The 13,523-nt window shown below is 38.6% G+C and overlaps 1 protein-coding gene across 1 annotated transcript; it reads left to right on the forward strand.

The window, feature by feature from the left end:
* Positions 1-2,426: 2,426 nt before the first annotated feature.
* LOC111393247 (THO complex subunit 4A-like) lies at positions 2,427-5,196 on the forward strand. The gene is made up of 5 exons (XM_023018688.1): positions 2,427-2,700; positions 2,782-2,904; positions 3,052-3,120; positions 3,200-3,381; positions 4,718-5,196. Exons 1-5 carry the CDS (start codon positions 2,545-2,547, stop codon positions 4,881-4,883), a joined length of 696 nt encoding a protein of 231 aa, XP_022874456.1. The 5' UTR covers positions 2,427-2,544; the 3' UTR covers positions 4,884-5,196.
* Positions 5,197-13,523: the final 8,327 nt, after the last annotated feature.

Raw genomic sequence — 13,523 nt, forward strand, 5'->3', positions numbered from 1 at the left:
CTCGTGACCTCGGTCTACCCTTCACACTTTGTCCCAATGCCCTGCCTATCCATGCTCCAAGAAGTTTTCGCCCAATAAGGACTCTAATCTCCCCCAAACTCTTCGACCCAAGACTTCTCCGCTTCGTGAAATTTGGTCTCAACAACGTCGTCATAATGATTGAGATTACAGCCAGGGTACAAATTCATCATTTGTACCAAGTAGGACTCTATTGGATAATAATACCCAACTAGTTCAATCCTACTAGGAGAAAACCACCTACCTCTATAAATACAAAGGTTTGGATCATTCTTCAGGTACATTTTCATTCTTTTCTAGTTATAGCCTCATGCACAAATTCCCTTTCTGACTTAATTGTCGAAGGACGACGAGAATACACCTCGTTGCCTTTATTTCAGGTACCAAAAGACTACGATCGTGCTCATTCACATTTCCCAAGTTCGGAAAATCAACAGGTGCAGATTTTTGGTAGCATAAATATATATTTTTTCCTTTTATAACTAGAATGATTCTTGAGGGAAGAAGAGAGGAGAAAATAAAATTGTAAAAATTTCGAAAAAAGGAACTTTTCAACCTAGACCTTGTTCGATGCCAACTTTTTCGCAAAAAATACATTTTGAAATAATGTTTTGATGGAAAATATGTTATAAGAAAGAAAAATGAGAATCAAACAGGCTTAAAAAAATATACAAATATACATGCCTAGAGTGCTTATGCAATAATGCAGGATTGCACGTATAGTTTTGTGTTAAACACCTTTATAATGTATTTGAGAAATTATCTATAATATGCAGCGCTTAGTTCATGTTAAGCATTACATTAATTTATTAATGGATAACAAATATTCAAATAAACGATAAACTTATAAACTATTGAACAAATAATTTATATGGTACACTTGAAACCTGTTCAACTTCGAATTGCAAGAGAATTCAAACTAAAATTTAAACTTTCAATAAAAGTTATAAATGTGTGATTGAAAATGAATTTAAAAGAAGAAACTTAAGTAATTGGGCCAAAAAGGGCTAAAAAAATGGGGAAATTTTCATAAGTAAGAGGATAACTATTGCTCATTTCAAAAGTAAGAATAAAAGTTTCAAATTTCTAAAATCAGATATTCATTAAAATTTATTTATAATTTAATTAATTAAGTACATATTTTATTAATTAAACATATTAAAATCACATATTTATACAATTTGGTCATAGATTTACAATTTAATTAGCCGCGTATTATTTTTCGGTCACAAATTAGAATTTTTTAACATCACAAATTATTTTATGCTCAAATTCCAAAATTTTGTATGTCATAATTTGTTCATCGGTCACAGATAAAAAATTTATACGTCATAATTTATTTATAGGTCACAGATTACAAATATTATAGGTTACAACTTATTAAAGAGTCTTAAATTGTTAATTTTTTAGGTCGCACATTATTTCTTGGTCACAATTTATCTTTTTTATTGATTACATATTGTTTAATGGTCACAACCAACCAATTAATTTGTGACCACCACCAAACAACCACTGCCTCCAACAGCGCCACCACCACTGCCATCACACGAAAACAACAGCACTGTCTCAAACAAAATCAACACATTTACCTCGATAGACCACGCGCCGCCAACATCTCATTGTTACCACCACACCCACTGCCATGACAATCGCCACCTACCACCATCATTAAAACATGGAAGCTGACATCACCACTCTTAACAATCAAAATCACTGCATCACACCCGCCATCAACCACCTGTACCACCGCCACATCACATTGCCAGATCCACCACCATCACCACAACCGCCAAATTCACCACCACACAACGAACACACCATCACCATCACCACCACCCCCATAAAAACACCATTTCGCTCCACAACCCACCACTTCTAGATGCACCATCAACCACCAGATTCGACACTGTCAGCAATCACCACAACACCGCTACCACTTGCCCACGCAGGTCGTAGATCTGCTTCGCCACCATCAACACCACCACACAAACACTAGTTTGCGCTGCAACCCATCGCCACATCTCACCGCCAGATCCACCACCACAACACCGTCACCACACAACAGAGGGAGGCGACTGGATTGTTGTAGGAGAAATGTAGAGCGAGAGAGAGAGTGTGTAGAAAGAGAATTAATTAGGATTTGTATGTATTGGACTGTATAGTTTGTTTTTCATTTTTTTTCCATTAAAATGAAAAATATAATTGTTATTCATCGCATCAATCTATCAAATTTGAATTTATATTTCTTATGTGGAGTTCATAACGACTTTATTTTTCATTCTTATTTTTACGAAATGAAAAACAAACGGCCCGTTAGTAAAAAAATTTATTGAAATAAAAAATCTATTTTTTGAAAAGTGAAAGCTCCAGATTTTAGAATTGAGGATTTTTATGCTAGGTTTTGTGTAATTTCCTAAAAAGATGTTACGCGAATAGAAAGATCTTTCACATTCAAAGCCCTACAAACGTTCTTCAGATCCCCTTTTCGTCTGCCGGCCGGTCGGCGATTATCCAAGTAAAGAGAAGATGTCAGGTGCTGCTCTTGACATGACTCTTGATGATCTAATCAAGAGCAATAAGAAATCTGCTCCTCGGGGTAGAGGCCGCGGCTCTGGTCCCGGCCCCGCTCGCCGCTTCCCCAATCGCTCTGCTAATCGCGCTGCCCCCTATGCTGTGGCTAAGGTCAGATCCGCCTTTTTCTCCCGTCAATCTCACTCTATTTTTACACTTGCACGAGTGCTTATGTTATTCTGATGAATTTAGGCCCCGGAATCAGTTTGGGGTCATGACATGTTCGCTGGTGGCGGTCGAGCTTCTAATATTGAGACTGGGACGAAGTTATACCTATCGAATTTGGATTATGGGGTCTCTAACGAGGATATTAAGGTGATTCTTTGCTGCTAATTTATTTTAAAATTCGAACTGATTATTATCATTGCTCTCTGTTTAAATTTGCTAGATCTAGGTATCCATGTAGTACTTAATAATATAGTTCTGTATTAGTGAAAAGGGAATGGTCTTCTTAATCTGCAGGAACTCTTCTCGGAGGTTGGTGACCTGAAACGTTATACAATACACTATGATAGGAGTGGGAGATCAAAGGTATTATTCTGTTTGGCTTAATCTGGTGCTTCTGCGAAGATTTGTTTTGTTGATGTTTAGCTAAAATTCTTTTCTTTAGGGTACTGCTGAAGTAGTCTTCTCAAGACGTCAAGATGCATTAGCAGCTGTCAAGAGGTACAACAATGTCCAGCTAGACGGGAAACCCATGAAAATAGAGCTAGTTGGAACAAACCTTAACATTCCTGCTTCTGGTCTTCCACCCGCTGGTGCTTTTGGTGGTTCGAATGTGGCTCCACCAAGGTGTGTATATATGTTTCAATATTACAGTATGTATTGTTGCTACTGACCTCTTATAAAGGTCTTATGTGCATGGTTGAGGTAGGCCTGTAGGTGTCTTGTGAAAATCACCAGGGGGTTACACTTCTTTTTCTTTATTTTTTTTTTGAGAAGTGGAATAATGGATGTTTCTGAGGCTGAAGTAGGAAGTCATTGTGCTTGTGGGATTAAAGATGGGTAAGGATGGATAAATGTTTAGATCATGAGTGAGCAAGAAATATAAAAATCAGGAGCTGTCTTCGGAACAATGAAAACAGTACCGAATTAATATCTTTCTAGGGGAAATTCTTTTACCATTTATTGATTATCGTTGGACTAGAGCGGTCCATATATATGTTATTTCAGCATCTGCGCCTTTATTATGTCATCTAATAAAGACATTTATGGCTATAGATTGATGTTCTGGGTGAAGTGAACATAATTGAACATGTATAGATGCTTAATATGGAATTCATGTCTCCATGCATGTGGGCTAAAATTTGATCAATGTGGTGTTTTTTTGTTTTTTCACTATTATTTGAGAATCATCTATGGTGGAAGAAAAACAAATTACTGGCACAAAATGACTTTATTTAAAATATTTTTTCTCCGAGAGTTAAAGCGTTGTTTGTGCATGATCTGAATATGTTCCTGCTTGTGTGTAACAATTACCTGAATCTAATATTATTCCGATTAATCATCAAAATATTATCTTGATGTTTATTTTTTGGGGCAATGATTGCAGATGATGAGCTCGTTGTTCATATTATTTGTAGTGACGAGCATTTTTGGTAAACCTTGAAAGTGACCTAAACTAAGTAGACTTTTGTTTTCTGAATATGATCGGAAAAATCATATTTCCCTTATAATTAAAAGGTTATTTATTTAAATAGTAGCAGATGTCAATTTCAAAATAAATAATGTATTTCTGACTTTGATTAAAAATAACAACTTTAAAGCTTATTTACTTAAAAAAATTTTAAGCTTAAAAAGTGCCAAAAAAAGTCTTGTCATTTGAGTTTGTTCATGTAACAAGGAAGCAAATTATCAAATGAATACCTATAACCATTAAAACCTAATTATATTTCTATTAACCTAAAATTGAGAATGAATATTTTTTCATCACTTATTTTGATTTATTTCTATATGTACGGAAAATTCAAATCAACTAAAGCTTTAGAAACTACCATGGGGCATGTTATGTTTAGTATCCATTTTCTAACATGTGAGAATGTAAATTAAAAAAAGTGCGTAATAGAATTTTGTAGTTAGTGTTTTGGTTGTTTAATCTTATGTTTCTGAGATTCTGGTGATGGTACAGTGCACAAGGAAGGGGTGGTGGTTTTGGTAGGTCACGTGGCACCGGACGAGGTCGTGGATTTGGAAGAAGCCGCGGACGAGGAAGAGGCCGTGATGAGAAAATATCAGCGGATGATCTAGATGCTGATTTAGAGAAATATCACACCGATGCGATGCAGATGAGTTGATTGGGATCTACCTAAGTCACCATTTTGCACCTGCAGTAGTTTGGCGATGCAAAATGTTCCTAGTAGTCTACTTTTGCAAACATTCAGCTCATTAGAAGAAAATGGAGAGGTCTAGGATGGAGGGGTGGGGTCGTTAGAAACTTGGTTCGAAGAATTTGGTGTATTTTGTTTTTTGTACCTTTAATTTGGATATCTTACATGAGTTGATGGACAAATGTGTGTATTCTACGATTTAACTTTTTTGTTTTATTGGACCGAACTTTTAGTCAGCTGAGAACAAGTAGTTTCTATGTGGGATTATGCATATATTGAACTGCAAGGTGTTGGGGGGGAATTGACTGAAAGCCACCTGGCATGCTCAGTTTTGAAGTGTAGGGAGTGCTTCTGTGTATGAAACTATGGGGCATCAACTTTGAGGTAGGTTCCTATTGTTCATTACGTGCAATCTGTTACATTTTTCTGCCTCTTCTATAATTACGTTCATGAAATGGTTTTAGTTTGTATTTTCTGATTAGGAAGATTGCTGTGTCAAAAACACGGTTAGTCACTCAAAAACGTGTTGTTTCATTTTAGTCATTTTAACATTTTTTTCCAAATCAGTCGCTGAACTTCCATTTTTGTTTCAATTTATTCATTCTCTTTACTTTCATCTTCTGAATGGATGGAAATGATGGTGTGGCTTGAAAAGTCCGTGGGTGCATTATTATTATTATTATTTTTATCTCCAACTAGGCAAAAACGTGTCTAGTAAGGCCGACCATGCTTTCTTTTTTTATGTAAGTGCATTTCAAAGACACGACTTGTCTAGTGATACGCTCCCTGACTTGCTGAATGATAAAAAGTAATGCACTATCATGGTTTCAATGTTATGTCATCATTTCTGTTAGCCATGTCAAGATATCCGTAATTAAGTTATTGCTTTCTTTTCCACTGAGTTGACAAATGAGTGCTAATTTCTGGTTGAAGACGTTTTGCCTGGATTTCAAGATCTGGTATTTGCATGCTCATGACATTGTTGGAGGAGTTTTGGTCATTAGTGCTGGACAAATTTTGATGGTGATAATCGCCTTGATTTCCCGAATTCCTCGAGGTTCTGGGTGAAATTTGACAGAAACTTTCGTGAGCAACTTGAAGTATTGGTCATTTGAGGTGTCCCAAGTGAAACAGTGAACTTGGCTCTTGTGTTCTGAGTTGGAACGATTATGGTATTATAAGAGCTTTGGCTCGCAAGTATGAGCAGCTTTAGTTTTGATTGCATGTAACTGGAGTGTGAGCGTTGATGATTATTGATTACAATAAAAGATCATCCTGATGTATTTGAAAATGCAATATATATATGTTACTGATGTAGTTTATAAACACTCTTTTTAGGCTTTTATTCAAAGATTTTGAGGGATATACGAGTACTATCTATTTATTTATCACTCATTTCAATATAATTATAATTTAAATCGTTTATACACTTGCCATTGTCCCATTTGAATTTACCACCTTTACCATATCATCTGATTCGCAATTTCATGCTGTGAAATTGATGTTCAATGTATTTATAAACAAATTTCAAAAGCATCTGTATCCTTTTTTAGCAGTGACGGTCGGAAAACGAGGAGATTATATGAGAAACAATGGGAAATTGAAACATGGTCCACTACAATTATCAGCAAGGACTGCAGTCGTCTTGAGTTTGCAAACATCTTGTTTCGTGCGGATTAGTCGCTAACAATTAAAAAGGATCAGACGATTGTATAAGGGACAAATCTTTTGAGACAAAGTCCCGAAAAGGGGTGTTCTTTTATTGACGATGACTTTACAATTGGAAATTAAAAACAAAGTGCCTCTAAGGGGCGCAAGCACACGAGTTACTGAAAGAAAAGTGTTTAAGTCTAAGCTAAGGAAATTAAAATTACATGTTCTCTGTTCGAGAGTTTTGGATTCGATCCTTTGCTCTATGTCTTTTCTCCCTTTTATACTTCATGGACGATATCTTTGTGATCAACCGCCTAAAAACTGCTTGATCGTCCTATAACTACCCACTTTTCTCGTAATGACCAACTTGTCATGAAAACTGCCTTTTTTAACTGCTGCCATCACTCTTCATCGTTCAACCGCTTTCGATTGAATTCCTTGAATCGTGGAAAGTGATAGGGCTGTTTTAACAACTGCTTTGATAACTGCACTTCTTGATAACCATAATGCTTTATGTTTGTTAAGACCTTGAGCGACTTGAAGGTTTGGGCGAGAATAGAATAACAACTCTGGGCGACTGTATGGCACTCCATTCGCTCAGATTCTAGGCGACTTGCAATCTTGGGCGATGACGTTACCGCGTTCTTGGGCCTCCCTATTTGGGCCTTCGTCATGATTTGTTTTGATTGGATTTCGTTCTTTGGGCTATCTGATTTGGGGATCCTCCAATTGGGCTTCACTCCTTGAGCCGTTCGATTTGGGCTGAATTTTTATGTGTCAACAATTACCCCCCAATATGGCAGAATTAATAATAATTATTAAATTTTGCCATATTCACTTTGTGTTTCCAGCAACATTCGAAATTCTCAAGAATTTCAATCATTATTTTCTTCTATAACTTGAAAAGGTGCGTCGTTTTGCAAACCCTTATAACCCCCAAACACGCCATTTCACTGCACCATTAAATCACGCCTCAAATTTTTGCGTATCTCTCACGATTTACTGTTCATCTTTTGCTTCCTTGCTACGTAACCCTGAAAAACTTCGTTCCTTCTCAAATGGCTACTTCACAATCTCAAGCTGACGACTCCTTTAGTTTTGATGACTTTCAGAAACTTCTAAGTCGTCCATGCATAACTTCGAGTTTTCTCGCGCCCGCCGATGTCGAACGTAATGAGTTCTACTTGGGTCCTTTCTTCAACAATGCGGAGGCAGTTGAACAGGCGACGGTGGGTCAGCTGTTTCCTTGCACTCAAAGCCCTCCATTCCTAAACTCTCTACCGCTGGGGCCACTTCGCGAAAGAGGTATTCGCACTTGGCCTAAATCTGATGTAGCTTTTCGTAGGTGGCATGCTCGTCTTGTGGGTCATGGCCCTACTAAGACATTTTTTGATAGCGCTAGGATTTCTGATTTGCTAGAAATCTCTATTCGCCCCCTACTTTTGATTCAGCACTCTTTTCGATTGTTTTGAGTTTTTGGTCTTTCGAGTATAATACCTTTATTTTCCCTCTTGGCCTCATGTCTATTACTTTAAGGGATGTTGGGGCCCTGGTGAATCTACTACCTTTGGGCGATACCATTTTTTCTAGTATCTTGGTTTCTGGTGGAGCCCCAAAGTTTGGTAAAAACTACACCGAATCTTATTCAAGTCTGCAAACCCTTCACAATCATTCGAGCGCTTAGCCTTCCCATACTGAGCGAGTGGCCTTTCTTCTAGTTTGGTTTTGTAAATACGTTTTGTGTGTGCCAAGTATAAAGCCCTCCCTGAGTTATTTACCTATAGCGCACGAATTGGCGCGTGGCAGGCCTTTAAATTTATGTTCTTTCTTTTTTGCTGCCCTTTATAGAGGCATAGCTTCTCTTCAAGCTCAATTGAAGAATGGTGCATCTCCTACTGACAGTGGACCTTTCTGATTCACTCAACTGTGGTTGAGATCCTATTTTCCACTGATTGGTGCTCCATCAATCTCTCGCCCCTCTGCTAGCTGTTATGGGCTAGCCATGGAGCCCTTGGCTCTTGTAAATATGTCCAGAAGGGACATTTTTTCATTCTTTTATTCTTTGGATTCAATCTCTTCCTTTTTTCCTTTTCCTCCTTTTTTGACTCCAAACTATGTACATCCCCTCTCCACTATAGACAGTGCGAGCACTTCCCTGCTTATTTGGATCCAGTTTTTAACCGCGAGGGAGCTTTTTCATGATATTTTAACTGGGACCAATACCAAGGCAGGGGTAGAAATTTATGCTCCCCAATTTTATGCACGCCAGCTTGGTTTTGGCCAAACTTGGCCTGTTCCTCCTTGCTATTCAAGGAACTTACTTGACCGTTTTCATACTATTAATAAGGCGGAGGCAGAGGCTGTAGATGCTCGCAATCTTCTTTTAACCAGCCATTTTTCATTAGCCCCCTTCAATTCTAGCCACGCCATTCACCCTCTTTTTGAACAGCTCTGGCCGTCAGTGAAGCGCAGATTATTTGCAATTGACGCCAATCGTGCCTTTCATTCACTGGATCAGCCGAGCATTTCTTCCCCTCCTCCTGTTTTAGTCACTCCTTTGTCCGTTCGGAGTCCTTCTCCTTCTCGTCGCACTAAACATTCTGCTCGTCCATCTTCTTCTCTCCCTGCCAAGCCTACTACAGCCAAGAGTGCTCCAAGCCGTAAACGGCCAGCCTCAGCATCTCCCATTCTGGAGGATGATGTTGATGATGATGATGCCCCTCTTATCGTCAGGAGGAAGGTAATTAAGCTGGTTTACTCACAAGCATACTTTTCCATACTTGAAACTTTTCTGTGTGCTGATGATCTTTTGGATTTCTCAGAAAAGCTCAGCCTCTCCTTCAAAGGCTTTGGCATCGACAGCTCCTGCTCCATCATCTTCCGCTGAGGTTGCTTCATCCAAACTGGTTGATGAGGGGACTACGCTTAAAGAGACGTTTGCATTCCCAGAGTCCTCATCACAACCCATGGATGAACCAACTTCTTCCCAGGGCGTCAACCCCCCAAACATCGAAGCAGAAGGTAATTCAGTCTTTTGATGTCTTACCTTTGCTGGTGCTGTTGGTTTCTGATTTGTTGCTCTTGAATTTTGCAGATACTACTATGAGTCTGCCCGTTGTGGCAACATCTTCTCGCTCAGACAAGGGGAAGTCCTCATGAATGGAGGAATCGTTGGTGGCAGACTTGGCTGAAGACATGCCATCTTCCACGGTTGTTGATGAGGTAATCTTTGCTTCACTTTTATTTCTATCTTGTTCGTTATAGTGAGAATCTTTAATATTGGCAATTTTCTTTGCAGGATGCTGACAAGATTGTGCGTTCTATCCAAGACTTGTTCGCTTCCTGGGGGCAAGTCCAGACTTCTCGCCCTGCTCCATCTGATCGTCCTGCTGCTTCTTTAGAGGAAGATTTGAAGTTCCTCAAGGAGTCGATATTTGAGTACGTGTCCTTCATGGATATGGACATTGGAAGGGCTAGTGCTGTCAGACACAAGGATAAACTTGAGCGTCTGAATGCGAAGTTGGAGCAAGCACTGACGCTTCCGTTGCTCAACCTTTCTGCCGATTTTAAAGCGACGTTGAAGGTTATCCACTCCGAGGTCCTTTCTTTGCTGGCCATGAATGCTGAACTAAAGGTCAAAAGTACTCAATATCTTCGAGCCGTATCTGAGAAAGAGTCTTTGCGTATGGAGATCAACAAGGTTGAGGACGAGTTGAAAGAAATCTCTTCCGAAGTCATGGTTGAAGACTCTTTGATGGTTAATTTGGCTGCTCAGATGAAGGAACTTCAAGCTAAAATGGACGATTGTAGGGCGAGAATGGCTGCTAAAAAGCGCAACGCCTCCCAGGGAATTGAGCGAACTAAGTCCTCGGTTGAGCAGTACAAGAAGTTGAAAGTTGATGATGATGTTGTGGCTGAATTAAACATCACTTCCTCTCGGCAGAACGAGGATTGGGAAAAAATTAGGGAACGAGTTCGTTCAGTGTGGGGTAGACTGTAATTAAGACACATTATGCCTTTTCTTTTGTAATTTGATTTTCCTTTTGTAACTCTGTTCATAATTAATGAACATATATATTAACTTCTTGCGCATTTATTTGACGTTTGTTTTTTAGTCGTCAATTCTTCAAGCATATAACTGCTTTGTGCTAAAAATCTTGTCCATTTTCTTTTGATATTTTCACCACTTTTTCCAAGACTTTGGGCTATTTAATTTCATTTACTAGGCAGAAATGTGGCTGTTCATATTCTATCTCTTCATCTTCACCCCCCTATAAATGCTTCGCATTTTTCATCTTCCATCTTCATTTTCATTTTCTTCTTCGAAACTAATTTGCTGCCATTGCCTGGCATTCTGACAATCAATTCGATCCGAAAATGGACTGTTTAGTCCGCCCATTTTACTATTTGTCTTGATGTCACCTTTGGTGTGGGAGGTATAGAAAATATTTTTTGGCCAGCAGCGAAGTTTTTACCATCAAAGTTCTTCCCATCGTCTCTTTGTCCTTTACAAGGAGTCGATCATAGAAGGCAATTTTTGGGATGCTTGCGGGCCATCTTGCTTGCTGAGAGTGCTTCTCAGCCTCTTTACTCGCCATTGCAGCGATGCATTTAGGAAGGTGGTGAGGCCAGTCCACCCTCTTACTAGGCGATCTCACCATTGCAGCGATACATTTAGGAAGGCGGTGTGAGGCTTACTCAGCGATCAACCAGGAGATTAGCTTACTTTTAGTTGTATTTTGTAGAGCATCCATTATTTGTATTTTTTTTATTTTTTTTTGCATTTTTGTAATGAACGTTTGATAATAAAGGACTTCATTTGAACGTATTTCGCTCTGACTTTGTTATCCTTTAATCGTTCAACATATTTGATTATGATTTGATCTGTTCACATTCCCATAAAGAAGAAACATATTTTTTCAAATATTTGCCGTTAATGAATCTCACGTGCTTGGTGCCGTCTAAATCTTCCAAGTGATACGCTCCATTGGATAACACACTGTTTATGTTGTATGGTCCTTCCCAATTGGGCGACCACTTCCCGTACTTTAGATCTTTGCTATCCAAAGGGAGTATCGTCTTCCAAACTAGTTCACCCAAACTGAACGACTTGGCTATGACTTTTTTATTATAGAACTTAGCCATTCTTTGTTTTTGAACTTGCAATCTATCTAAGACGTCCAACTTTAATTCGTCTAACCCCAATAAATTTTGAACTAGTGATTCGGCATACTCATCATCATTCAACTTCTGTTGCAAGCACACTCTAATAGATTGCACGTTGATTTCCATAGGCAAAACGGCCTCCTGTCCATAAACAAGTTGGAAAGGAGTAACTTTGGTACTTAACCGAGGTGATGTTCTATAAGCCCATAAGGCCTTGTTCAGATATTCGTGCCAATTTCTGGCATTTTCATCTATCATCTTTCTGACCGTGATCTACCATTAACGTCTGTGGAATTTCAAACCTATAAATAATGTGATCACGGATAAATTCTATAACATTCTTCTGGGTGATCTCTTTCAAAGGTATCGCCTCTACCCATTTGGTGAAATAGTCGGTTGCAACTATAACAAAAGTATATTGCTTGGACGAAATGGGGGATGAATCTTCCCTATCAGGTATATCGCCCAACCCTTGAACGGCCAAGGTTTAACAATAGGTGTCATCTCTCGTGCTGGCGCCCTTTGTATTGGACCATGTTTTTGGCATGCTAAACAACTCTTTGCATACTGAACGCATAATTCTCTCATCTTTGGCCAAAAATATCCACTTCTAATAATTAACCATCTCATCCTTTGGCCAGCTTGATGAGCTCCACATATCCCTTCGTGCACCTCAACCACGATCGTCTTGGCTTCTTGCAAACTTACACACTTTAGTAATACACCATCAGAGCGTTTTTTAAACAACTCTTCATCTATTAGTGTATAGTTCAGCAAACACAGTTTCATTTTCCTACTAATCCCTCCATTAGGTTCGTTAAGGAACCTTTTAATCTCTGTTATCCAATCCATTGCATTTCCATCTTGTATGCAGTGAAATTCAATCTTTCTCGCCCTTCTTTGAGTCACGGGCAATATGATTCCATACTCACAAGTAGACTTCCAATTCAAAACCTTTGAGTACCCTAAGGCCATTTGGGCTAACTCATTTGCCACGTCGTTATATATCCTATTAACGCATTGAAGTTCTACTTGATCGAATTCCTCTAATAATTCTTGGGCGATCTCATATTGACTTATAATGGAATCACTTTGGCATTTAAAATCACTGATCAGTTGATGGATCACCAATTGAGAATCGCCCCTAACGATCACATTTCTTACTCCCATATCTATCATTAGTTCTAGGCCTACAATTAAGGTTTCATATTCGGCCTGATTGTTGTGCACATTCTGTCTAAAGTGAATGCGAACTTGTAGCAAATCCCTAAAGGATTAATCAATGATACTCCTATTCCTGCACCTTTAGAGGTTTTTGACCCATCGAAATACAACACCCAAGGCTTTAACTCGAACGAATTGATTTCTAGTTCGATTTCTTCAGGCATGTCAAGGTATGGATGATCGGCTAGAAAGTTAGCCAAAGCCTGATTTTTGACTGCCTTTTGAGGTATATATTATATTTCGAATTCTGATAAAGCTAGTGTCCAAAGGCCTACCCTTTGGTGTAAAATAGGGCGCGAGAACATATACTTAACTAAATTTACTTTAGAAATTAAATAAACGGTTACGGGCCGTAAATAAGCCCTTAATTTTGTACATGTGAAATACAATGCAAAACATAATTTTTCAATAGCAGAGTAATTGCATTCACATTTCGTTAACCGTCTACTTAAATAGTAAATTGCCCTTTCTTCACCAAATTGGTCTTCCTGTGCGATCATTCCAGCTATTGATTCTTTTTCAGCCGATACATACACTTTCATTGGCCGTCCTTGAATTGGTGAC

The sequence above is a fragment of the Olea europaea genome, chromosome 4, assembly GCF_002742605.1.
Source record: "Olea europaea var. sylvestris chromosome 4, O_europaea_v1, whole genome shotgun sequence".
In the NCBI taxonomy this organism is placed as follows: domain Eukaryota; kingdom Viridiplantae; phylum Streptophyta; class Magnoliopsida; order Lamiales; family Oleaceae; genus Olea; species Olea europaea.